Source organism: Anguilla rostrata, chromosome 9 (assembly GCF_018555375.3).
Source record: "Anguilla rostrata isolate EN2019 chromosome 9, ASM1855537v3, whole genome shotgun sequence".
NCBI classification, from domain to species: Eukaryota; Metazoa; Chordata; class Actinopteri; order Anguilliformes; family Anguillidae; genus Anguilla; species Anguilla rostrata.
In genome coordinates, this window is record NC_057941.1 from 18,985,232 (window position 1) to 19,012,040 (window position 26,809).

At 41.0% G+C, this 26,809-nt stretch overlaps 1 protein-coding gene across 4 annotated transcripts; it reads right to left on the reverse strand.

Moving 5' to 3' along the window:
• Positions 1-1,753: 1,753 nt before the first annotated feature.
• On the reverse strand, positions 1,754-26,253 carry rab6a (RAB6A, member RAS oncogene family). Of its 4 annotated transcripts, none has more exons than XM_064350880.1 (8): positions 25,800-26,253; positions 12,866-12,924; positions 11,735-11,788; positions 9,117-9,222; positions 7,624-7,735; positions 5,287-5,380; positions 3,748-3,814; positions 1,754-3,371 (listed from the first exon to the last, which is right to left on the reverse strand). In XM_064350880.1, the coding sequence occupies exons 1-8, from the start codon at positions 25,867-25,869 to the stop codon at positions 3,307-3,309; spliced, it is 627 nt and encodes a 208-aa protein (XP_064206950.1). In that variant the 5' UTR covers positions 25,870-26,253; the 3' UTR covers positions 1,754-3,306. The 4 variants fall into 4 exon arrangements, with proteins under 4 accessions (XP_064206950.1, XP_064206949.1, XP_064206948.1 ...); XM_064350879.1 differs by lacking the exon at positions 9,117-9,222 and adding an exon at positions 9,331-9,436 and having other exon boundaries at positions 25,800-26,248; XM_064350878.1 differs by lacking the exon at positions 5,287-5,380 and adding an exon at positions 6,114-6,207 and having other exon boundaries at positions 25,800-26,241.
• Between the last annotated feature and the right edge of the window lie 556 nt (positions 26,254-26,809).

Consider the following 26,809-nt stretch of genomic DNA (forward strand, 5'->3'; position numbering starts at 1 on the left):
GGTACATGTCTTTAGCGAACATGTTTATCCACAGTGATGCCTGAAATAGTATAGAATAAAAGAAGAAAAGCATACAATCAAAAACCAGGACTCTTTCTTACAAGGAGTTTACAATAGAAACCAATTAGCTCACATTCGTAGCTCAGTTTATGTGGTTATTCCCGATCTACTGAGCGTTTCAGTAATCATCAACCAGAGATGAGAATAACACCAGAGGGAGACAAAGGACTGACATTTCATAGAGCCTCCTACTTAAATCATTCAGTTCATATTTGGTGTAGAAACACAGGAACTCATGGGTGGTGGTAGTGTGATCTTAGATCTGCCCATAAATAAACTACCACATGGTACCACGGGCGTAGCAAGGGATGGGCCCACAGGGACACTGGCACTAGCTGAAATCTGATTGGCCCCATCAGTGCCCCTCTCCTCTCACCACTCCAAGGTGCGTCCCCACCCGCCTTTACAAAAATCGCTATAGCATAGTACCACTGCAGACCACTGTCCATTGCTTTGATTATTAAAAATGTTATCAATTCAAATGGTAACAAATTTCCCACACAAGCTCCGAAAATTCACCACCGCACTGAAAATTCAGAACAATCTGAATATCTCCATGATCAAAGTGGAAAAGCTGAATGTAGCTGGTGTGTAAATATAAAGACTACTGTTTCAATGTATATCAAGCCATGGACCCATTAATATTTGAAATTAAGTGCATTGCTAATCTGAGACACTGTTGTTAATCACAGACAGAAAAAACGTAAGATAATGCAATGGCTCTGCCGTGCTAATGGTGACAGCAGACACTGGAGGAACTGGAAGATCGTTATCAGGTGTATTTTTGAACTGTTCAGAAGACTACAGACCTCTTAAAACCGCAGTAGGGAGAAAGAGCAGGGTTTAGTGAGATTGCCCACTAATTACAGATGATGAAAGCATTCATGAGAATTTTAGGTGTGGTAAGGACTCTAAACACCATCAAGTCTGTGCCAATATCACTGGCCAAAAATACTTTGAGGGTGATGAGGGAAGCAAGGAAGATCAACTGCAAAGGTTCTGTCCCTCCTCACTGCTGTTTGCAGGTTCTAAAACACCATGCCCATTAAGAATTGAGGTTAACATAATTTTGTAACAAAATAATTTCTAAAAATTGTTTAAAGTGACCCAAAACACTAACCCAGTCTTGGTTTGGCTCTGTTGACAGACTCAACTCATTACATTCTGATACCCTTCAGTATATTATTGATCGTTGTGACAAGGCAAAGTGTTAATTTCCTACATTATATGAAGAACAATTAAAGGAATTTTGCCCCTAATTTTGCCAGGGAAAATACCTCCAGCATTTACTTCTGGTCTACAGCAACAGGACACCGTGATGGTGACATTTTCTTATGAAGTCAGTTTGACAGGACATTTCAGAAGGTTGTGAGGGAGAATGAGGAACGCTAATCTATCAGCGGTAACTCATGGACCGAAAATAGCAGGCTTGCAGAAATACATCACAGATGGTGCACAAATCCACGCAGCCAGTGGGCGGAACTTCAAGTTCTTCAATCGAACTCACTCCATCGTCGTGCCTGACAAAGGCGTTGCAGAGGGAGTCCCTCTGCAACCAACGAACAAGACGTCAAGACACCCATCTTCCTCGTTCCATCATGAAATCACTTAGAAGCGTGCAGTATACTGTGGCCTATGTCAAAAGGAAAATCAGAAATGCAAGGAAACTGGTTACCCTGGCAACCAACCCAAATTCGGATTTAAATTTCTTTTTATTTAACAAAAAAAGCCATTTTCCATAGTTACTAAATACAGGTCTTTATAATAGCCGACAGACACACAGCTGTGCCACAATGGAGTTTAGCAGTGCGAAACATGAGTCTGAGTGCTTGACAGCACATAGCAGTGACATTTTAGCCTACTTTTCTTTTAAAATAAAAATAAAATAACCTAGAGGTACAGTAACTAAAACAACTACCCTTCCATGGAAAACACTGTACACTGTCACTTATTGTTATATCTGTCACTGGGTGAGGGGCAACGATGCACATATTTCGTAATATTTTTGTACGCAAGGATATGCTAGTTGAATCGGTGCAAAACGCTCATTATTAAGAAACATATTTGCGGTTTTAGAAGAACGATAAAAAAAACTCCAGTAGAAATAAATAACAGAAAACACTTGATCAAATGAATATGTTAAATATTTCTTGATAACAAAAGACCTTGCTAAAGCCAGTATTACAATGTTAAATCAAATTTTACAACATTGACAAAAATCAGCCAGTGGAAGCCCTATAGTAATTAATGCTTTAAAAAAGTGTCTGCATATATTTTATGTAGGTCTAGTCACTTATTTAATGACACTTCCCTAAATTACAACTTTATCATGTTAACTAGAGCACTCATACCCATATATGTAATCTAGTTATATGCATTTCTTTAAAAAAGACTAAATAGTTTACATAAGATACAATCGAACATGGCAGCCAAGGCAACAGATTCTTTGACTACATCCTGAACAGGAAAAAGACTGTGGTCTGACTCTGATTAATTAATTAATTTATAAAATATAGCTTTTGAAAATTTTCCCACACTGCAGAAAAATCTCCTACAATTTGTATTATGAGTCTGAGTAGAGGCTGAACTCCTGCTGCCACTGCAGGTTTTAAATTTATTACTCATTTCATAAATTTTAGGATTAAAAAAAATAAAAACTAGAAACCTCTGCTTAAATTCACCATTTACCATCTCCACAAAAGCACTGCATGGTACCAGTACACATTTATTGAGCCCCTCAGCCAACTGATGTTTGTTCAAATTATCAAACAATATCAATCAAAAAAATCATACCAACACTTTTCCAATGCAGCTAAGTTTTGGGATAGCTTGTTCGATTCGTTCGTTATTTACGGCAATTTTACAAATGGTTAACAAAACGATGTTAACTATTACAGTGCGTTTTAAAAAGAAAGTTCGAGTTAGAAATCTGCTGAATCAGTGTAACCAAACCAAAAGGCGGAAGTTTATCAAAAATAAGAAAAACAAACAAACAAACAAAAAACGGACAAACAAAACTTTCACATCCACATTGTGCTTGTAAATCTTTTAAAGTCTTCTTAGTGAATCAATGAAACGAAGACAACGGACACAGGAAATGCTAGTGTTCTTTTCTTTCTGGCTTTCACTGGCACAGCAGCTGATGAGGCGGAAGAGAAGCAGAGGCGCTGGATGAGAGAGAGAGAGAGAGAGAGAGAGTACAAGGAGCTCGAGTGAGGGTGAAAGAGAAAGGCAACAATTCCAGTATTAACAGGAACAGCCTCCTTCGCTGACTGGCTGTTCCGGGGGCTTCTCCAGTTTTATGTCAATCACTGTGAGGGGAGTGGTTAAGGACTGACAGAAAGACAAAAGGAAAGTTGTGTAAAATGAGCCCTGAATACAATAACAAGCTGACAGGAGCTTATGAACCAGCCTGTCAAAGTCTAAAGAAACTGGAATGACAAGAGCTAGAACCAAAATCAGAACTGCATTTCCACAAATAAACAGAACTGGATTGGCAGGGTTTGTAAACATAATGAACAATTTGCACAAAAATCCTAAGTGAACAATATGACCTGGGATTCTGTGGCATAAATTTGTCCAAGCGAAGACAGTCCTGTCAGTCATGGTAAGTCCCACCCTCCACAGGCAGAAACGCATCTCATTAAAGGAGCAGGTGAGCACAGAGCTCTTGCTGTTTAAGGATACTGTCTTCCCTGGTCTTGTCCTGTGTGCTCTCCATCCCGGGCAGAGCAGCCGCAACCCGCCGGAACAGCTGTAGGGGAGGGGGGAAAAAAGGCTCAGACCCATCTGTCCATCAACGCAACCACCCAATCAGGATGAGGAGGGGGGCATTTCAGTTCTATGGGCATTTTAGACTGAAGTGCCTCCCCTCTGTGACACTGCCAACAATCTCTGGGCAGCTGAAAAGAAGCCACCAAGCACCAAGTCCACAGAAACGCAATGTTAATCGGAAAGGCTGCGCAGCTCAGCTGAACCGGTTAGCTGGTAGGACCACCTGGGCTAGGAATCGGACACTGTCATATGCAGATCCCTCTTATTTAAACAAACAACCTGGACTTTGGCAACATTAAGGCAAGTCTTGTGTGTGACAATTGTCTTTAAGGCGTCCAAAGCAGGGGTGCACAAGTCCGGTCCTGGAGCGCCGGTCTGTGTGCCGGTTATTGTTCCAACCAATGACCTTACTTTTAGTTTTCTGACAGGTCAACAAACTACGTTGTTTCACTCCTGCACTTGAGCACAGTGAAATCTCTGGGATACATTTGCAGCCTACGGCTGTATCTGGTGCTCATATAAATGTCAGATAAAGATATGACTAAGTGAATTAAATAACTAAGAGTCGAAGTTGGCACAAAATCCCGAAACCAGGCCTTGTTGTGTACCCTTGGTCTAATGCACTGTACTGAGTGCACCGTCATAATTTCACCTCTTTGGGGAAAAAAGTCGTATTTTAAAGATGATTCAAATATTAACTTATTAGAAGGGACAGGTATTTAATGAGCAGCAGCACAGCAAACCGCACATGGTATAGCACACACATGTATGCACGATGATGACAACCATCTGATGATAGTCATTTCACAGAGACAAACAAACCAATGTATTTCTCAAACTCCTTACCAGAAAACAATAAGCAAGATGCAATATAACTGTAAAGCATTTTTTCCCAAGAACTTGAGATTCAAGAAAGTGCTAATTATTTTTCTTGCTTAAATCGTGCAATCTCATAACTGTGTTATTAAAAAAATAAATTTAGAAGTACTTGGGAATACCTGCCATTTAAAATGAGGAAGATGCTTTTCAGCTACATTGAATCTGGGTCTAAAAAGTCATGCAAATTATAATGATTAGAATATAAGTTAAAGAAACACTGCAATAAAATCAATTAAAATTAAGACCAAGAGCTGGATTAAATCAAAACTTTGACCCACGCACTTTTTATCATGCAAAGAAACATCAGAGAAAGCATCAGAGAAAAAAAAAGCATCTCTGGCCATTAAGAAACCTGGCTAGGAATAATATACTTCAGCATTTACTAGTAGGTGGGCCAAAGTTCTGCTACAAAAGTGATCCCTTGTGAACATCCTTCCCATTCACGCAAGCACGCACGCACGCCCGCGCGTGCTGGAGAAGCCATCAGACAAGTCAACGCGGTTGCGAGGGCGACAGAGCGAAACCCCGCCTCCAGGCTTCCACAGCGCCGCCCACAGCAGCCATGCGCTCTACCTGTTTCACATTGTAGCCTGTCTTTGCGCTCGTTTCGATAAAGAGAACACTCAGCTCTTTCGCTCTCTGCTCTCCTTCCTCAGTGGTAATCTGCCTGTAATGGGAGGCAGGACAGACCACACACAGAGACGCACGCACACGCACGCACACACACACGCGTGCGCACACACATGCGCACAAACACACACACACACACGCACGCACACAACAACACGCAGCAAAAACAAGGAAAGAAAGCAAAAAGAAAAGAACAGGTAAAAATAAAACACTGGAAGTACACACGCACCATGTCATCTGTCCACTGCTGCTTCTGCCATTATCTAAAGCACACTTGCAGAGCCGAGAGTATTTATTCCCTGTGCAAAATTGCAGAAATTAATATTCAGATTCTTTTACTCAATGTGCTCAAGGCTTAAAGCATTACTTTGGAATTTATTTTACCAAATCGTTCCCCTGTATGTTGATTCGAAAAACTTAATGATCCGCTTATGATCAAGCAAACAAAGAGGGCGCATTTACGTTCATTAGCAAATGGGTCATTTTCCCCATTGAGGCTGTCATTTCTGCTCACATCTATAGCAACCGCACCTGTGATCTAAATACTGATTTACATGTTTTTTTTAAATATTGTCTCTATCCAGACATGAGTCAATTTAAACTCTTAGAACACAAAGGCAGTGAAATGTGAGCGACTGTGAAAGGTTCCTCCGGGACGAGGGAAGCCCTTCCTCCTAAGCTCAGCCGACTCTGAGAGCGGCCCTTTAGAAGCGAGCGGCGTCAGCAGCAGGGAGCAGAATCCCGGGCGCGTGGTCTCACTGCACACTCACCTGTTTCACATTGTATCCTGCTTTAGCACTAGTCTCAATAAACATTACATTCAGCTCTTTGGCTTTCCTCTCCCCCTCCTCGATTGATACTTGCCTGTGGCACAGAAGAGTGTTAAGGGAGGCGGCACACGGCATCTGTCGTAAGCACACGTTTATGCATTTAATAGACATATGTTGCTTCCGCCAATGGGGAAAAAGCACTTTGTACATCAGGCGATATATCAATCAGTATCTTCCCACAAAAACGATAAAAAAAAAAAAAAAAGCCTTAGTATACATCACGAGCTTGCTCTGGAGGTTAATGACAATGTGCATTGTGTGACTCTTCAAGCACTTATTTTATTTAATTATCCTGAAAAATATTTTCCTTAAGTCAGGAATGTACAAAGGCATTCAGGATCCTTCTCTGGAAGAACAATGTCTTCGACTGAATAGACCAGTATTTTACAAATACAAGTTGAATGTGCTTCTACAACAAATTCTAAAACAAGCACTTTTCTGATATTAAAATACTCCTGGGAGCATAAAAATATTCATACAATAAGCCCTTTAGATATTACTGTGTTTTATTTCAGTTATTTGTTTCTTAATTATTGAGTTATCTGAGTGTAAATTCAATCCTGGCAGACAGGCCATTGATAAGGGAGGCCCTGCAGAGCAATGACCACTGTGGAACAGTGTAGTCCCTTTCAGTCTAAATGGACATGACAATGCGCACACTAAACATCATGACATCATGATTTAGTATAACCAGACTAGTCCAAAACCTTTTCCCAGATGAACTTTCTGATGCATCCCAGCTAAACAAGCAAGCCGAAACAAGAAGCTAAATCAGCCTTATAGCTAGTGTGTACAAAACATCAAAAAATGTTATTTCCAAAACTGGTTTCATAAGCAGAATGTCAGTTGGTTTTTTGTCCTTCTACTGCTACCACTACTATAAATAAATCAGTACATTCTATTATTATTATTATTATTATCATTATTATTATTATTATTATTATAAATCAGCAGAACATAATTCCTATAGCTGTAAACTGAAAACATCTTTCAAAGGAAACATCCTTTAGCGCTTTCGGGTTGCAAATACAGCATTGGTTACTTCCTGGATTTCAGTTTCATTGCAATCTAAAATTAAAAGTAACATTTGCTGAAAAATTCATACTGAATTGACAACTGTTTTGTGGGCGGACTGAATCAGGCACTTAATGAGAACTATTTGAGAGGCAGACGCCCTGCTGTCGAATCCAGGCTTTGGAAGATAAGTGGGTGTTATAGACATGCTAATGCTTATGCGCATCACAGCAGTGTCGTAGGGTCGGAGAACACCAGGAGACTCAGGCCAGCGTCTTACTGTGCCAAGCTGGAAAAATACTTTATAATGCAAATGAGAACATTAAATACACTAAGGAGGAATAATGCGTAGGTTGTGCTGGACATGAGACAAGGGTCTGACTGACACAAGCTGCCGACATCATCACTGTACGACTGATATTTTTCTGTGACGCACCTTTTGTCTGCAAGATCGGTCTTGTTCCCCACCAGCATAATGATGACATCACTTCCTCTCTCCGTTCTAACATCATCAATCCACTTAGTGGTTTGCTGGAAAGAGTTAACATCTGATAACAAAATAAAAAGGGGAGAAACAAGCAGCTCAGTAAACAGTGTGCCAGCAGGACAGGTGATCCTGACAAAACACACGGCTGTGAAAATGAAAGACAGTGGGTAAATAAAGCAACTGAATGTACTGAAACACCTCATCGCCCCCAGTGAGAATGCGGTCAATGATGTCACAATGCAAGCTGCAACCGGAGCTGCCGCAACACTGAAGCAGTGTGGAAAATGTGCAGGGCAGATAACATGGGGACTGAAGTGGGAGGAGCTGGCACTGTAAAATAACAGTAACAGATCATCACGAGCTACAAGGACATATATAGGAAAGGAGCACTTTTAACAAATGACTGCTCTCCAACAGCACAAGTTGGTCAGACCTGTACCTGAAAGTTAACAGAGAGAATCTTTCCTTTTGAACTGAATCCGATAAGATTACCATTGCTTCATTCAGAACGCAGATGCGTATCTAACCCTATTGTAGTATCATGTTTGCATTCCGTTCAGACACCATGTCAGAAAAAACCCAGGGAACACGAAGAATCGCCGTGGACAATGGGCCACATACTCCATGGACAAACAGTCCACTGTACATCAAGGAAATACGAATCAAGGAAAAGCTCCTTCCCTGAAGAGGTTGTGAATATTACACTGCACAGTGCTTACCTGGCACAATCTCAATGAACAAGAGCTCTCTCTGTAATTTAATTTCGCTTTCATCACTTTAAAATGCCTTTTTTTCTGGCACTTCCCATGCACCCTCGTTAATTCAGTTTTCATAAAGGATTTGAAGCATATTCAAACTCTTAATTTAAATCGCACTACAGCATCTGAGAGGTTCGGTATTGGCTTTTCACTATCAATCCTATTTTAGTACCCTGATCCCCTTCCAGTGAATGTATTACATTTCTGTGGCAATGCAAACATTACAGCATACAAATCAGTATTTCATCATCTACTATAATACTGTCAGCATTTATACAGTGCATATAAAAACATTTGCATATATAAAAAATGACAAGTAAAAAAATCCTTTATGGCAGAATGAGACACATGCACGTACAACATTCATGAAAGAATACAAAACAACATTTATTCTTTTTGGATCCAGGAAATCCAGAAAAGGAAAATTCTAGAGGGTTAAAAAGCCATTTTTTGCTGAAACAAAGAAATAACGGATGCTACAAAAAAGAAACATGCAATGTTTGCATTTCAACCCCTGAAAATCAAAACACGTCTGCGCAGGTGGCAAAAAAAGCAACACATATAAAAAAATACAATTTAAAACCAAGAGAAAGAATAGCAGAATGAGAGCCAGGGGAGCCAGGAAGACAGAATTCTTTTTTTCTCAGCAGGATGAACACCAACATCAATGGGAGCCCCACTCACTTGTGATGTCATAGACAACCACTGCCACAGTGGAGTCACGTATGTAGCTAGGAATCAGACTCCTGAACCGCTCCTGTCCTGCTGTGTCCCACAGCTGCAGTCGCACCTGGCCAATCAGGTAACACCAGAGGAACAGAGCAGGAAGAGGGGGGGGGAGAGGAAGAGGCAGCGGTGAGACCCCGGGGCAGAGAGCGAGGGGGAGGAGGATACCTACTTGTGATGTCGTAAACTACGACGGCGGCGGCGGAATCGCGGATGTAACTGGGAATGAGGCTACGGAAGCGCTCCTGACCCGCTGTGTCCCACAGCTGCAACCTGATCTGTGTGGGATGGGGGGGGTGGACAAACAAAAAAACAAAACAAAACAAAACAAAACAAAAAAAACAAAAAAAAAAACAAAAGGAGAAGAAAAAAGAAAGGAAAAAGGAAAAAAGGAAGTGAACACAGAAACAAAACAATACAATGAAAGTCAAAACAGCATAAGAAAATGCTGAAATGAAAACGAATAATGAAAAATGAACAAAGATGTGAAAACGCATGCAAAGTGTGTGCATGCGTGTGTGCGTGTGTGTGTATGTATGTATGTATGTGTGAAAGAGAGAGAACTTAAAAAGAACAGGCAGATAAAATAAGAAGAAAAGAAGACCAGCATTCTGTAGGGGGACTGAGTAACTGAAGTTGGAAACAAGGGTGATGAGACACAAGCAGCTGCCCCAAAAACGGAGGGTCCCCCACACCCCCCATCGTTCAGAAGTGAGCCCCAGAGACCCGGACAGCACACAGATCCATGTTTTACAATGAAATAAAAAGGTGGAGGAAGACAGGGCCTTTCACCATTGATTTAGTACACAAAAAACCACACACAATCAGCAATTTTCCTGGAATGCCACAATAATAGAATTGGTTTCTTTTTACTTTTTTAAAAACATTTTTCAGACAAAATCATTTTGATGCCATTTAACACAGGGAAATCAAAGTATTTTATTCCATCATTAACAGATCTGAAAACTGACAAACCTGAACCTACGCACTGCATAACTTTCAATTATTCTTTAATGAAAAATTCATTTTTCAAAACCAATATGGGATCTTATGTTCAGCCAGGGCTCTGCTAAATGAGTTAAAATAATAGCAAAAACAGCTAAATTTGAGTCAGTAGTTTAATTTCTCTTTCATTCAATTATTAAGTTAATCTGCGGAAGTGCTTTGGCAATGTGTCATATATACTGGTTGGGGAAGGCCATTAAACAGGTCTGGCAGCATTGCTCACATTAATCAGGCGAATGCACTTAGCCTACATTCTCCTACATTATGAGCTACTCTGGATAAGAGCGCCTGTGAAACGAATATAATGTGCTGTAATTTACATAAAATAGCACTGTCGCCAGCACAGAAGCACTATTTCCTGTTCGTTATGCCACCCTGGCTCGTTCATACACGCACCGCCTTCACACGCCATGTCGTCTCCAAACATTTACAAACACACATATCAGAAGGTAAATCACTCATGTTTATTGTGGCTCTAGGGGACACATTTTCAGTAAGGTAGTGTCATATGAAAAAGAGTTGACATTCACCAATCAGGAAGGTGAATATCCCACCGCAGCTCAAGGAAGGTGAATACAAAGAAAGGTGAGTATAAACCGAGTTATTAAAGGGAAAGCACACTCAGCCATAGCTCAGTTGACAGCAAAACACAGTATAAGGACTGTTAAGTGTCACTCAAATGACGTGAAATTGAAATACAGGCTTGAGCTAAAAGTGAGAGCTTACTTGGTTTTTTTTAATGTTTCCATTTATAATGTATATTTTCGATTGACCCAGACAGGTTAAGTATATTTCATATATTTACAGAAGTTTCTGATGAACTACTGGCTTCGCAATAACTGGGACTGGGGCATTCAGGGTGCAAAATACACAAAGAAAAACTGAGATAATATCACAGCCACAGAAGTAAACTATCACTTTAAAGTCAAGATTTACGACAGATCGGAAATAGGCCTATTGCATCATTTACGTAAAATACTTAACACTGTAAAAACATGTTGAAATATACTTTTTGTGTTGACCATGTACTGATTTGCTAAATCCCAATTCCTGAAGCTCAAGATTTTAAGGTTGAAGGCAAGTAATATGGCCATGAGTGTGCACAGAGCATAGAATGAGGTTAAACTGGTCAAAGGAAGGCGAATCAATAAGGTGCTCGTATAGTTTCATTGCCGTTATTTTGTTTGTGATTTTCATATTGATTGAGTAGTAGTAGTAGTAGTATTTTTATTCAGTCATCACACACAATACAATAAATATAAACAGTCTAGACAGTATAAACAAGTCAACAATCTATGTATTAGGTAGTGACTGAAAAGGCACAGGCAGAAGCATAATGCTTATATATGCCTATCCTACATTCTTATCAATTTATGCTACCCTCCAAAAATAAACATAATAATAAAAAAAAAATCATTGAGACAATAACATTTTTGAAGATTTTGAAAAAGCCTACACCCCCCATCCTGCTCCCTGCACACAGCATTGAAACACCAATCATATACATTGAGGACTTAACGTATATGAAAAAAAGAAATCCAGACAGACAAGAAAAAAATGGTGACACTTACTGTTCTGTCTTCAAGATACATTGTTTTCGACAAAAAATCTATTCCTATTGTAGCCTGAGAAGAAGAAAAAAAAGATGGAGACAGATAGGGGAAAGGAGAGGGAGAGAGAGTAAATAGGTGAAAACAATCACATCACTCTAACCTTGCAGCACATCTGCACAAGAACAGCACAATCAGATAGGGTAGAAAAACTCTACCACTTAGCTTAGTCAAGACTACTAAATAAAAAATAACTTACAGGCTTACTTTGCAGGACAGTGTTCACATTTCCATTATATGGTCAACCAATTGAAATATATCAGAAATGTTTCTGATCAGATAATTTGCTAACTGAGCAAAGAAAATGCTCTTTAGAACCATAGCAAGAAATGGTTATTCAGAGACATACATAAATTGCTTAAAACTGATGCTTATACGTCCTATTTTCCTTTTCAGTCATGAAGTAATGACAGTGGTCTTTAAAGTAACATGGAGACTGGGAATTAAACTGAATCAATTTAACCAACTTTAGAGGTCGTAAATTAGTTGACACAGAGTGCAAATCCAATGGAACAGAAGAAAACCTATTGCAATAGACCTGTAAAACCCAAAGGATGTTCTCTACCTCCACGGCCTGAAAACTAGGATGCAATTGGATCCCACTTTACATCATGCTAACAATAATAAAGTACATTACTAAGAACCAAAGCTTTCTTGAGGAATCGATCAGAGGAGGGCTCCACTAGCCTAGCATGCTCATTAATTCTGCTGACATTAGCATTAATGCAGGGGCCCTCAGGAACCTGCCTTCGGACAGGCCGTAGCTCACGCTGCCCTTAAGCCAAAGAACACCTGCAAACACTCCTTACAACAGCCATGTTGTTTTTCAGTACCCACGGCCAAACTCAGAACCACAAGAGAATCTGTAGCCCATGACTACAGATTAGTTTCTCTCCTAGCAGGATAGAATGTGCTAGCTCACTGCCTGATACACGATCTCCAGACCTTGTGTGAGGATCACATATCAGGACTAATGAGTGAGGCAATAGTGAGCAGGTGTGGAAAACACCACAAACTGTAAAGGAATGCAAGAGCACAATTATTATTTTAAACCCAGCAAAAACATTCTTTGAGGTGAAAGCCTGAACTGACCTGATAGGTGTTGTCGAAGCTGTCGTACATGAACCTGGTGATCAACGATGTCTTCCCAACTGGAAATGAAGAATAGATAACGGTTTAGCAAAGACTTAGGCCTATTGTCATTCTGATTATGGCTGTGCAATGTGGCAAAAAAATTCTTGTCAAAATATGTAAGCTTTTTGGCAATATATGATATTCATCTCAATGCGGCAATGCAATATTAATAGCTTAACATAGTGATTATCAGAATAATATACTTAATGTAAGCAGGCTTTTATTTGATATAAAGTTTACCTTTCATCTCAATGAAACTGCTTTTAAAGCCTAGTTATCAGAGGAGAGGCAAGTGAACATCCGGGAGAGATCGATCCACTGAAAAAGCAGACGAATCTCATCGATCCCTCCTAAATCACCCACAGTTGGAGGACATTATAAGAATGCCATTGGCTTTGCTTTCCATGACTGTATTCAACCTTATATTCAAAAGTTCAGTTCACACTGAGGTTTGAGCAAAAACATCTAGGCTATGATCGAGGAACACCCTTAGGAGGAGATTGACCCAACTGTCCTAATCAATGCTGGAAACACAAAAGAACAAGAGAAAGTCTCAAGTGTCTGGATCAGTGAAGAGACTGAGGATATCAGTGTATGACAAACATCTAGAATAACTGAATTCAACTGATGAAAAACCCAGCCACTCCGACCAGTATCGAAACCAGTCAATGTCAAGAAGCAGCTCATTTCCTTCCCAAATGCTTTCCTCATATTACATACAATGCATGTTTAATGCCTTCCGATTGGAAGGAAGAGAAAATAGCTCAGATGTGCTCATGTGATAGCCACTGAGAAGCATGCAAGTGCAGAAGACACCGTGTACACAAGGAACAGGAAAGAGGTTGAGATTCTTACGGTATTAAACGGAAGATGGCAAAAGCAGTATGCTCCTAATGGAAGTCTGTTGACCAATATGATTAATCTGGTTCCTTTTTCTAGAGTACTGGACAAGTCTTCCCCCACATAATCACAATTATGCAATGACACACTGTCAGAACAGAAGCATATTGCAATACCTTGTGTGCAATGCATGCAGGCATACAAATACAGACGTATGCATTTCTTTAAAAAAATTAATAAATAAAAATACAGCAATATACTTTATATAAATATACTTTATATATTTATTTTGTATATAATAAAACACATATGTGTAAATCTTTAAATATTCTAAAAACCCATTGAGACCATTCAAATCTCAACTCAAATACTTTCTGGAGGTGCCATTCTGTTGTAATGTTTCAAGAAAACCTGAAGGGATGAAGAGGGGGGGAAAGAAAAAAACCAAAAAAACACCTGAAACCCTTATAACCAAAGGGATTAAAACCTTCCACACAGCAAGCAGTTCGGCAGCTCAAGCAAATTTTTCTTCCTACTGCCGGAGGCAAGCACAGCTGAGGAACTGAAACCAAATGACACACCTCGAGTTCACAGAGCGCCAGTGTGAGCCACGCACCCAGCTGCTGAAGGAATGCTGGGAATGTCCTCCGCAGGGCCCCTCCTACAGAGGCACCCGGCATTCTACCGAGAACACAGACAGCCTTCCCCATCCTAAACCCAAACCCAAACCCAAACCCAGCCCAGGGGGAATGTCAAAGCACACAGCCCTCCCCAAGAATGGTGAGTCCTGCACATTCCACCTCCTCAGACTCACCACACACAAACTTCTCCCTTCCCATCGCGCGTCACCTGTTTGTCAATTATGCTAACCAGCTAGAAACTCACGGTGGTGCATCACTTTTTCCACAGCACTAAATCTGTATTCCCTCTGGAATCTCACACACGTACCTGTCTGCTTCTTAGTGTGCCATGACTTGCTCAGTGAAAAATGCTGTCTGTAATCTCAAAGCTGTTTATTAGGGAACACTGAGCCAGAGACAGTGGGATTCCCTGCACAGGGTTACGGGAAGACCCCTGTGAGAACAATGCTATGAGCAGGGACTTACGGCACCTTGGAATGTCTAACCTTACAACTTATCAAAAAATGACATGCTCACAAAAAAAAATAATTTTAAAATAGCATTTCCAATTTCAGTAAAAGCCATTTTTCATAAAAACTCCTGAACATCCTGAGCGTATATCAGTTTACCGCATTTAACAGGTGGTCAGAAAGCACTTGAGCAAGTCATCTTGATTTAGGAGATCCTGATCATATTAGGTAACACCAGCCACAGATTCTTCCTACTTATTGTCATCACAAGTGGAAGGTGGTGGTATAGTACACTGTCCAGGAGATACAAGGCAGCAGTGGGACAGAGTGGAGGAATGGCCTGGAGAAGAAGCATTGTTTGACTCTAACTGCCGTTCCACCCCTTCCCCCTTAGAGTGAAAGTGACAGAGGCCATGTGGGATACCGCATGCCAAGCCCAGAAATAAAACCTCTGATAAGAGTGGGAGGGGAAAGATAGCAGAAGAGGCTGTGTATTTGCACTCTCTGCCTCCACCTCCACTCCTCACCCAGCCCAATGTCCTCCGACTGGCCTGTTATCAACTGAAGTGTCTGCTGACAGCAACTTCACCCATGTATTACATCACTATCCGAATCTACAGCGCTGACGTAGTACCACCCCCCCACCCCCAAAGAAAAAGCCAATAAGCTCCAGCTTTGCTTTTCATCACCCATTAAAACACGAGGCTTTAAATTACAGCAATCTTTAATGGCAGAGGTACTGTGAGGTTATTACCGCAACACGTATGTAGCTATAAAAACAAATGAGCTGTGCTGAGCAAACTGTAAGAATTAGCCACAGATTTAATAGCATTGTGAGAATGTCACAACGTGGCAGTGCTGTTCCATCACATTCACCCGCTGAGGCATTAGAGCTCAGAGCTAATCTCCCTCTGAGCGGCACAATGAGCCTTAATGAGCAGGCATGAGACCTGTCATAATGACCGTGTCCGCAGCTCAAGCAGACCTGACCCGTTCCACGGCCCCCGTGTCTGTGTAAGCAGGTTGCTCTGGTCTCCCTGCCGTGTCAGTGAGGAGAAGCACTGACCAGGACCGGAGGGCAGAGATAACAGCAACACCAAAATAGCACTGTGAGGCCCGCCAGAGCCGCAGGCACTGCATTTCATTCAATCAACAAAAAAAAGCTGTTCAGCGTTAAAGCTTAAATCATAGTCTTTAAAAAAGAAAATAAAAGCAAGATTTCAAGATTAAAAAGAATATTACAAGTGAAGGCTTAACTGCCTGTAAGTAATGGTGCTTCAAGCAGGACTTCTTCAGCAGCTTTACTGGAAGATTGTGGCACCTGCTATGAGGAATGTGGACTATAGAACTTCTGGTTCAAAAAGAGTTTGCTAAAGAATTGGTTTACTCATTCATATCTCCACCTGTCCAGGGTGTATTCCTGCCTTTTGTCCAATGCATGCTGGGATAGGCTTCAGCATCCCCCATGACCCTGACCAGGATAAGTGGGTATAGATACCGGATGGATAGATGGATTCATAACTCCAATCACGTTGCCTCAAACTCCCTCCTTCTGACACAGATGTGCATTAAAATTATGTGAATGTTTTCATAAAGTATCTGGAAGCAGGAAAGCTGAATTAGGATCAGGTTCCCCATGTCCACATCCTAACCTTACCATTCATGAGCCAGAGGCTAAACTAATTTAAGGAATTTATTTTTACTGGCTATCTGCAAGATGAGGGTGAGAGAAAACAATGGCTGACTGCGAGTGGGAATGCTAAATATCCCCCACGTACACCTGAGACACAGCTATAGAATGTGTGAGTTTGTGGCAGGCACTTTCACCCAGATGATTTTGAGGAGAAAATTTGGGCAATACAACTGAGCATTTCAAGCGATCGTCTATTAATTCGGTCCATTCTCTCTTTGCCTAATATCAGAGGTTGGGGAAAGGCATCTCCAAATTCAAATTACCTGCCCATTGTAGTTCTTCAAAAATGAGCAAGGGTAGTCATTATGATGTATACCTCCACTAAATTTGTAATTTCTGTGAAGACACTGCTTTGGACAGGTCTGAATCTCACTTTTTGCCATTTTAAATATTTCACAAAAAAGCAACAACAACAAAAAAACTTGCTGCATTCTGCTCTCTTGTCAGGTTCCAAAAGCAAGCAAGGTAATTGAAATAGGCTAACCTATGTACAGCATAGACTGACCTCAGACAATATCCTCGTTTAGGCTAGCGTGATAAGAAAACGTGACGATGAGATGGTATTGTCTGGATTGTGTAATCTCACCAAGTAAATAAGCCTTTCAAAAAAGTGCCTGATCAGGAGTCACACCTATGAATTATTTATCAAAGGAAGTGAGAAAGCACAGAAACAGAGGCCAAGCTACCGTCAGGCAGTTTTTCCAATGTCTTCATGAACAATCAAACAATACAGGTCATCACGTTTCCCATAAACTATGATTACTTAAGCACAGACAGACAGGATGTGTGCACTCTTTCCCCAAAATCCAACTTTTGCAATTCTAATTTAGCAAGAGACATCTTTAACAGCCTTTTCATGATTGCATATTTCATTTCAGCAGCCTGCCGAATGGACTGAAATCAATCACCATTACGTGCACTGCTATGCTTCAAAACGCATTCATTCCGGGAACACCTATTATGAATTTCAGAACGTTGTCTGTCTGTTACCATAGGAGTTTGGCTACTACCCTGATTTTAATACCATCACACAGTGGAAACGTTGCAATACATCACGTTATGGTTGCTGGGGGACCTGCAGGCTCCAATGAATTCACTTTTCCTCACTCGTATAAATTTTCTAAATTAATACTTATAATTAGTCAGAGAGGGGAGGGAGCGTACACACACTCTCGCATGCTCTCACACACACCCTCACACACTGCATTTCAACATCTTATAGGCTAAACCTCACAGACATAGACTCTGCATTGAACTATGGGAAACTGAGGCAAGGAAACAGAAAGGGGTGCTTAAATAGTCTTTCAAAATAATGTTAAAACAGGAACACTGCCTCAGCATGCCGACTTGACAGACTGACAAGTACCTGCCCATGCATATATGACCCATTTTGCAACTGCAAAGATAAAGACAAGTGGCTAAAAGCAGCAAGGCACTTTCTGCGCTAATGTATGCTATTTGTATTAAACAGGAGCAGAATTATTCTCATATCATCACGGGTAAACTGTCAGGCTTATAGGAATTCCATCATGCCATGCTCTGGGTGTTTGTATTAACAAATGATAATACAACGTTTTATGAATTTCCTTCCTTTTTATTGGCTGCTTTCAAGGGAGCTCAGTTGTGAAGTAGAAACTGGGCCCAATTCTGAATGGACAGTTTAACCTGGTGATTTTTTTTCTTATGCAACAACAAAAACATGTGACATGTTCACATTTAGAGAATAGAGTTCACATTTTACAAGCACATAAGTACCATGCCACACTGCACAATCAATGACAAATTCTGATTTCCAACATACGTTATCTTTAAAGGTACCAATAAGGTTGTACCCAAGCAATTTTTGACAATTTACAAAAACATGTACTTCTCATGAAACCCCCCCACCCAACCAAAACCACAATTAGGCCTATATTTCAGACTGGTGGGAAACACAGACCACACCCCAATAAAACTGCTATAAATGCTCCTCTGAACATTCTTCACTTTCGAATTGGAGTTAAATATTTTGACAAATGGAAATATGCATGCTTTAAGGAGACACATTTGCGCCTTTCAATGAGAGAGGAGTAATGTGGAAATGATTTCCTTCTCGGCCTGCTCTTAGCGCAGGAGAGCGAGTAGCCCAGAACCACCCTCCTCTCTGGTTATGAGCACTTCATGCACTGCACGTCGAGCCCCTCAGAACAAGGGCGTGACTGGTTGTAAAGAGCACCTCTGCCCTGATCAGTGCCAAAAGCAAACCTCAAGTCTGCACCATAAGCAGCCTGCAGCAGGGCGTGTGATTTAACCGTATTGCAAAAAAACAAATATAAATCCTGAGGCATCAAACGCAGCCCACACTGTCAGATTTTCAGGATCAGAGACGAGACCAGCATGCAGTGACACACAGGGCTGAAGCCCAGCTGCGGGGACTGAGGAGAAAAGCTTGGCTTGTGAAGCGCCTGCTGCACAGCAATGAAGACATCCATCTTAGAAAATGCTACATTACAGCATGCTGAGTGCAGTGCACCCATTAACAGAGTAAACCCACTAGCCTTTAGCATAACTAGGAGAAAGCACTGCAACACTCCTGGTAGATACTGCACAAAATCTGCCCCACAGGAAGAGGGATGCACACTAGGAGCTGACCGACTGCTGCAGAGAACTGAGCTCTTCACCCCATCCATCCATCCATTACCTATACCCGCTTATTCCTGGTCAGGGTTGTGGGGGGTGCTGGAGCCTATCCCAGCGTGCACTGGGCGAGAGGCAGGGATAGACCCTGGACAGGTCACCAGTCTATCATAGGGACCACACATCACTGTTCACTCTACCCAACCCTAAAAAAAAAACTTAAAAAAAACAACAACAAAAAAACAGGTGGTCTAGTCTTTTATGACCACCCATAACAGAGCACTCAAAACTAGGAAAAGTCCTATTTTACAATTGCTACTGCTACATTGCCCTTTCCTGTTGCAGAAGGCCAGGTTTTTATTGGTTTTTGTTTATTTATTTATTTTTAAATGACCAGAATTGGGCATGTGGAAATTGCTCAATGCAAGCCCTAAATGCCTTTGAAAATGAAAAGGAAAGGCTAACTTATGCTTCATCATTCTGTTCATACCAATGGCGGCTACCTGTATGCAAATTATATTTGTCTTTGTATTTAACAACTCAGAAGCTATTTAAAGACATCTCCCTGCAGGCACCAGACACCAGTTTGTCTGTGTTGGTCCTCAGCGTCGATTTCCACACACTTCCTCTGCTTCAGTAATCATTACAATCCTCACCCTAATCCTTAGGTCCCTTGCTCTCATCCGGCCATACTTTAATCCCCTACTCCCCCATGTTCCCTCCCTCACACTTTATTTTCCCCATTCCTGCAAGTGTACATGTCATGTCAAAGGACACAGAATGATGGGGGGAGCAGTGTGAGGTAACAGCTGTTACATTAACATTCTCAAACACACCAGTCAGTATGGGCAATTCCAAGGGGTATGAGAGTCCTCGGGGATTAAATGAATGGACATGGAGCGACAGCATTACTAGCACACTGGGCATTATGAATGGGACACGGCTTCCAGGTTTCACAGCCCACTGCAACTATAGGAAGCAACACCATCAGAGAGGTCTCCATTAGAGGGGACCCATAGTCAGGTTAATTAGGATGAAGATTTGAGCAGGCCCTCTGTGCCGGTCTTTATGTTCAGCCCCCTGGGCTTAAGAACACAATAGCACAGTACCACCAGCCCACATTGAGACTCTTACCACAAACATGAGTTAGCAGATGCCCTTATCCAGGGCAACACTGTAGCTCACTGCTGTGTATATTTTCAATACACCAGGTACATGGACTTAAATTAGACTATAAACTAACAGATCCTGAAGACTGATTTATGAACCCTGGTATTACCTTGCCAAATGGCAACATGTTTTCTTTGCAGTCTGCACAGCAACTCTTTCAAGATGAATGGTCAAGGGTTCCAGGGATAGGGTTCCTACTTTCTCCTTCAAATTAGTTACACTTAGCCAAGAGTAGACTCTGAAGAAGATGTAAAGTCGAAACATCAGTCTTATTTAAATTTAAATGGTACCAGTGCCTAAATGAACAGCAGCAACAATTGCTATAAATAGATTACACAGAAATTACTATACTCTTAAAGATACGGGTCTATTGCTTCAAAACGTACCCCCTTTCATTTGGTAACATTTTTTTGTTACATTTCTGCAGTAATAAGCTATGCAAATGACCTGAGAGTGAACTGACAGCGTCTGGCAATGCATGACAGGGACATACGGGGAGACCGGTTGCGAAATGTTCCATCTGTGCCCCTGCTTGCTCCCCCACTGCTTTTCCCCAATTGCCCATTTTTTTGCTCTGGTCTCCCTCTCCCACCGTTGCTGCAGCACTGAGACGCCTGAACACTCTGTGCCCCCTCTGTTCCCGGCCACATACTGCAGCAAATGTGCACCCACAACCAGTGACTTCTGCATTCATCCCTAGTAAAGTAAACCACTCCATGTAAAGTTCGAGAAAAATGGAAAGGAGCAATAACAAATGTCAACCAGCAATATTTTATCCACCCACAAGAGGAAAGCTCAAGAAAATACAGTGAAGGTCGTTCCCGCTTTATAAAAATTTGAAAAGCTCATTGTTTGCTTTTGATTCTAAATTCTATTGGCGTGTGGAGATTCATGGCAACCGCTAATTATTCAGTACAAAAATGCAGTTCAGGCTTGTTTTCGGATGAATATTCTTAAGTACAGTGACAGAGTGTGGGTAGAACAGAAACCCTCAAGTTATTGCCAGTACATGTTAGCAAGAACATGAAGGAACACGGAGTACGGGATTTTGGCAATAGGCATATAACAGACTCGACAATCCTAATGACCAGGACATGATGACCTGAGGGGGATGCAAGTATTCACAACACACCTTGATCAGCACTGTAGAGTCATCAAAAAAACTTCACTGCATGAGTCCTCTTTATTCAGCCAAAACAGTATGCTACACTGTTTAGTATGTGAAATGCGTAATGACAAGTACCAGACATTGGCCCTGGATTTCACAAACTTCCTTCAGGGCAGAGACAAGATTTGAGTAAACCCACTAAAAATCCAGGGCTTTTTGTAAGACCCCCCCCCCCCCCCTCCTTCTTAAATAAACCCCATTATCTCTGTAATTACATACAGTACAGACAGTACAGACATGGTTCAAAGCTTGAAATAAAGAGGACATTTGTACCAAAATGGCCAAATGCTCCGACCCTGAGAGTCTCACTGTGTAAACATACAGGACATATTTATTCTGAAAAAGAACAAAGAAATAAAAAAATCCTTTTATTTCCTTTATGTTGTAATGATATATACTTCTGATACTGGAGGAACCAAAGGTATGTGGATACCCCTTCTAATTAGAGGGATCGGCTACTTCAGCCACACCCATTGCTAACAGCTGCATAAAATCAAGCATACAGCCATGCAATCTCCATTAACAGACATTGGCAGTAGAATTGGTTGTACTGAAGAGCTCGGTGACTTTCAACATGGTACTGTCATAGGATGCCACCTTTCCAACAAGTCAGTTTGTCAAATGTCTGCCCTTGTAGAGCTGCCCAGGTCAACTGCAAGTGCTGTTATCCTGAAGAGGAAACATCTAGAAGCAAGAACAGCTCAGCCAAGAAGCATTAGGCCACACAAGTTCACTGAACTGGACTGCTGAGTGCTGAAGCGCGTAGCACATAAAAATCACCTGTCCTCGGTTGCAACACTCACGACAGATATACAGACTGGCTCTGGAAGCAATGTCAGAACAAGACCTGTTCGCCGTACAAAAGCCTAAGGTCACCATGCACAACGCCAAACATCGGCTGGAGTGGCGTAAAACACATCGGTATTGCACTCTGGAGCAGTGAAAAAGCGTTCTCTGGGGTGATGAATCACGCTTCACTATCTGGCTGTTTGACAAATTAATCTGGGTTTGGCAAAAACCAGGAGAACACCACCTGGCTGAATGCATAGTACCAATCGTAAAGTTTGGTGGAAGAGCAATAATGGGCTGGGGCTGTTTATCATGGTTCGGGCCAGGCCCCGTAGTTCCAGTAAAGGAAAATCGTAATGCTACAGCATGCAATGACATTCTAGAGAATTGGAGCCCCATGTAGCATTCCAGTTCAACCCCAACAAACACCTTAGGGATGAACTGGAACGCCGACTGCAGGCCAGGCCTAATCGCCCAACATCAGTGCCCAACCTCACTAATGGTCTTGTGGCTTATGGAAGCGAATCCCTGCAGCCATGTTCCAAAATCTAGAGGAAAGCCTTCCCAGAAGAGTGGAGGCTGTTATAGCAGCAAAGGGGGCACAAACTCCATATTAATGCCCATGGTGTTGCCCATGAGATGCTCATCAAGCACATATGGGTGTGATGTTTGAGTACCCACATACTTTTGGCCATGTAGTGTAACTTTCAAGCTTAGATATGTAGAATTAAAGCCTTTCTTTATTTGGGTGTAATGTCCAGAGTTTGAGACTGCTGTCGAGTCAAATGTTCAGTGCAAATTAGCTCAGTGTTAAAATGTTATTACACATTCAATGATCCACAGCTTTAACTATACAATGGTAAAGCCTAGCTTATATTGCTTTCTTTTGTGTTGTCGGGTAGTCTGATGTTACTGTACTGTACTACACGCCCACCCTGTCCTTATTTGTTCAAGATAAGCTAACTGTTTATTACAATTTACTGGTTATATCTGGTTCAAAAACTTGAAAGGAATATTAAACCAACAATCAATTGTCACTTCTGGGGAATATAACCACAATTTGAACCCAGTCGACTGGACCTTTAAACACCAGTGAAGAACATTTATGCACTTCTTACTGTCCGAAAACATTTTAGCCCCACATTAATAGTGACATTTTCAGCAATGTCTTGGGATAATAATGACATTTTCAGAAATGTCTTCAGTGGACATGCATTTTGTAGGTAATTTTCAAGACATTGTGAAGATGGTACTTACATTAAAAACCATGATATCCTCCATGCAAGATTTCACAATGATAACAGTCTGGTGAGTAAGCAGGAAGTATGACAGGATGTCAAACCTGAGGGTTGGGTTGAGTTGGTGCTGAAGGCTGATGCAGTACAAAACTGCAGGATGTACAGCATGTTAGTATAGTTCTGGACATCAGCTGACATCAACACCACTGTGAAATGGCATGCCTTGCTTCACCTCATCCTATTTTTCATTGTGAACAAGTATCTATAGGTGTAGCTCAACCAATATGTCCTTTTTATATTCGTATTCTGCAACAGTACCTTCCAATGCCCTGTAAATTTCCCGAGAGAAGGGCATCTGCTATGTAAATAAAAGATACATTCACCAACACGTGCATATCATCTATGACAATGTCCCCATGATAACGAAGAAAATACTCATTTGGGATGTAGCTTGACAGGTGGTGGTGGTCAATATCAGTTCATGCTTCTCTGAATTCTTCCTAAAAACCCACACTTTCCACAACTGCCAAATAACTAAACAAAACTTGCAAAACCTCATTAAACATACCATAAGCCTCCATTGGATATGAAATATAAATACTTTCAAACTGAACTAGGAATTATGACAAGTCATTAAGCGTGTTATATCTCATTTCGAGGAACAATATATCGACGATAATCGGTTTCAGTATTGAGCTACCCTTCTTTACCAAAATGAAAAGGAAATAATCAGTCCAGCATGTATTGTACTGCTTCTAACGCCCATCTGTTCAATCTAATGACTGTAAATCATGTTAAACAGCCATGCATACCAACAGAAAAACACAGGCACACATACATAAATTACGATTCAGGTTCCATACACACGCAGAATGAAAGAGATCCCATTTCAATATATTCCAGTTTTGTTTAAATGTTACTCAACACAGCAAGGTTATATTATGGTTTATTTTGTTAAATTAACGGTTTAGTGCCAGCGGGACCAGCTGACAGTAACGATTAAGGGTGAAAATATCAAGATTATGTTACTTGCATAATGCCAATAGCACTATGTTCGATTGGTTACTAGTCTAACTAGCTAGACTAGCTAGCTACCATTAACCAAAACAAGCTCGATGCTAACGTTATTCGGTTTTAGAACTAACGCTAGTAAACATCTGGTATCCATTCGTTTGAAAATCGAGAAAAATCCCATTCACAGAGCTTCGATGTTGTATTTATTGTGACAATTACGATGAGGAGTTGCTAAATCAGCTAGTATGTTAGTCTAGCTACAGAAGTGTGTGCGAACATAGCTGGTAGCTAGCCCTAGATAGCCAACATTAATGCAACAACCTAGCTATCTAAAATAACTAGCTTTAGTAGCTACTTGGCTCTAACCGATGACAGTAACTTGAATCTATTTACAAAAAATCGGAGGAATGTTAGCCAAGTGATACATCTAGAAGTCAGCTTTTACCTAGCTAGCCTACCTAGTTATTCCATAGACAGTACCTAGCTAGTAGCGCCATGTAAATTATACTTAGTTTAACGAGAGAGCACACTAGAGGATGCAACTGCAAGCTAAGCTACTGGAAACTGTCCGGCAAATTCGTACTAGCTATCATAGAGTTCAGTGCAGCCAGCTAAAGTCAGATAGTTGCTAACGTTAGTGGTCTATGAACGCTGGCTTAGCTAGACTAGATCTATCAGCAAACGTTATACGAATGCGTTGACATAGCCTAATGTCAGTTATTTAAAAGCCCAACATTTGCTCATGTGTTACCCTATGGTGTGGGTAGCTGTCAATCAGACATCAAACACTAGGCTAACGCTAGTTAACTTAACTAGCCTAGCTAGTTATATTGACGGAAACAAGAAAAACCGGCTAACAAGTGCTTGGCTAATGTTCGCAAGCTAGCTAGCGATATTTCACCATAGCTAGATAACCATAGCAGCCAATACTAAATTCCTTCGCATCGAGTCAATGCAAGGGAACAGTTGACAAGTGGCAATCACCAGTTTTCAGCTTTGCAATTAGCGTTTGTCTACACAGACTGACGAAAAAACAGCTGGTGCTTGCTGACACATTAGGTAATATGCGGTATGGTAGCATAGCCTTGTACTAGCATGTAGGTTCATTATACTGCGACAAAATTGAACAGCCACGGCACTCGTCTTGGCTAGTCTACGTCGGTGAATACCGATTAAAGGGACTCGCCCAAAAACAATACTACTACTAGCAAGCAAGCTAACCTTAGCGAACAAAAATCTAAACACATTTAGCGTAGCTATCTCAGTCTACTTACCACTCTGTTCGCCCAAAAACACCAATTTAAATTTCCTCAGCGGGTTTCCAAAGTCTCCTGCCGTGGACATGACTCCAGTAATTGAAGACCCAGGAGCTGGGATAAAAGCTATGCTGGCTAACGTTACTTTATCTTGAGAAGTTGGGATGAAAGTAGCTAGTGAGCTAGCCCCCTACCCATAAACAGACCTCTGCAGTATCAAGTTAGCTAACTATCTAGTTAATAGGTTATAACTGATAAACTCGATAGCCGCGTAGAAAAACAAACCCCGTTGTCTGACCAAAAACCTCTCCGATAATACGACTTTGAGTGCCTAGATTTAGCTATATCACTCCGTAACACTTCACTGACTGTGCTATTTCTGAAAAGAGCTGGTTACAATCTAGCATGCTCATTCGTGCTAACGTGACTGATCTGTTCTACTGACCAATCCAAATCGAGAACTGCAGTCCAGTTTGCCATACTGAGTGTGGCAGCACAGATTATGTTATTGGAATTTTTGAATTCCAGACCTCATCCAGATTTGTCAAGGCGGCTATAATGGCTTGGTTTATTTTGCTTTTTAATCAGTGGGGAAGTTGAGTACCCGCCACACACATGTTTCAACCATCCTTTTATTGCTGTTATGCTGTGCTGTTTCTTTAACGTTGTGATCATAATATGTGTCTTGTTATGATAGCCTTTAAAAAGCCATTGGGATTTTTCTAAATAACCCCATTTCTGTTACAACCATGAAAATTCTTAAATGAGCACAAACTAAATGCAAGCATCTAATCTAAAATAATATTACTGAAAACTCGCATTTCCTTAACATGTATGGTGCGACATGATTGTGTGGTTCAGTCAAGGCCAGAACATTTACGCACACTAAGGGAGTTTGAATAAATAAACTTCAAAAACCGCTTTTGAAATACAACAGGTCGTGCGCCATATTTGTTTTCCTCCACAACAGACATAGCTGTTTAAATGTGTAATTTATATATTTATATATATTTTTTTCATTAACTTAA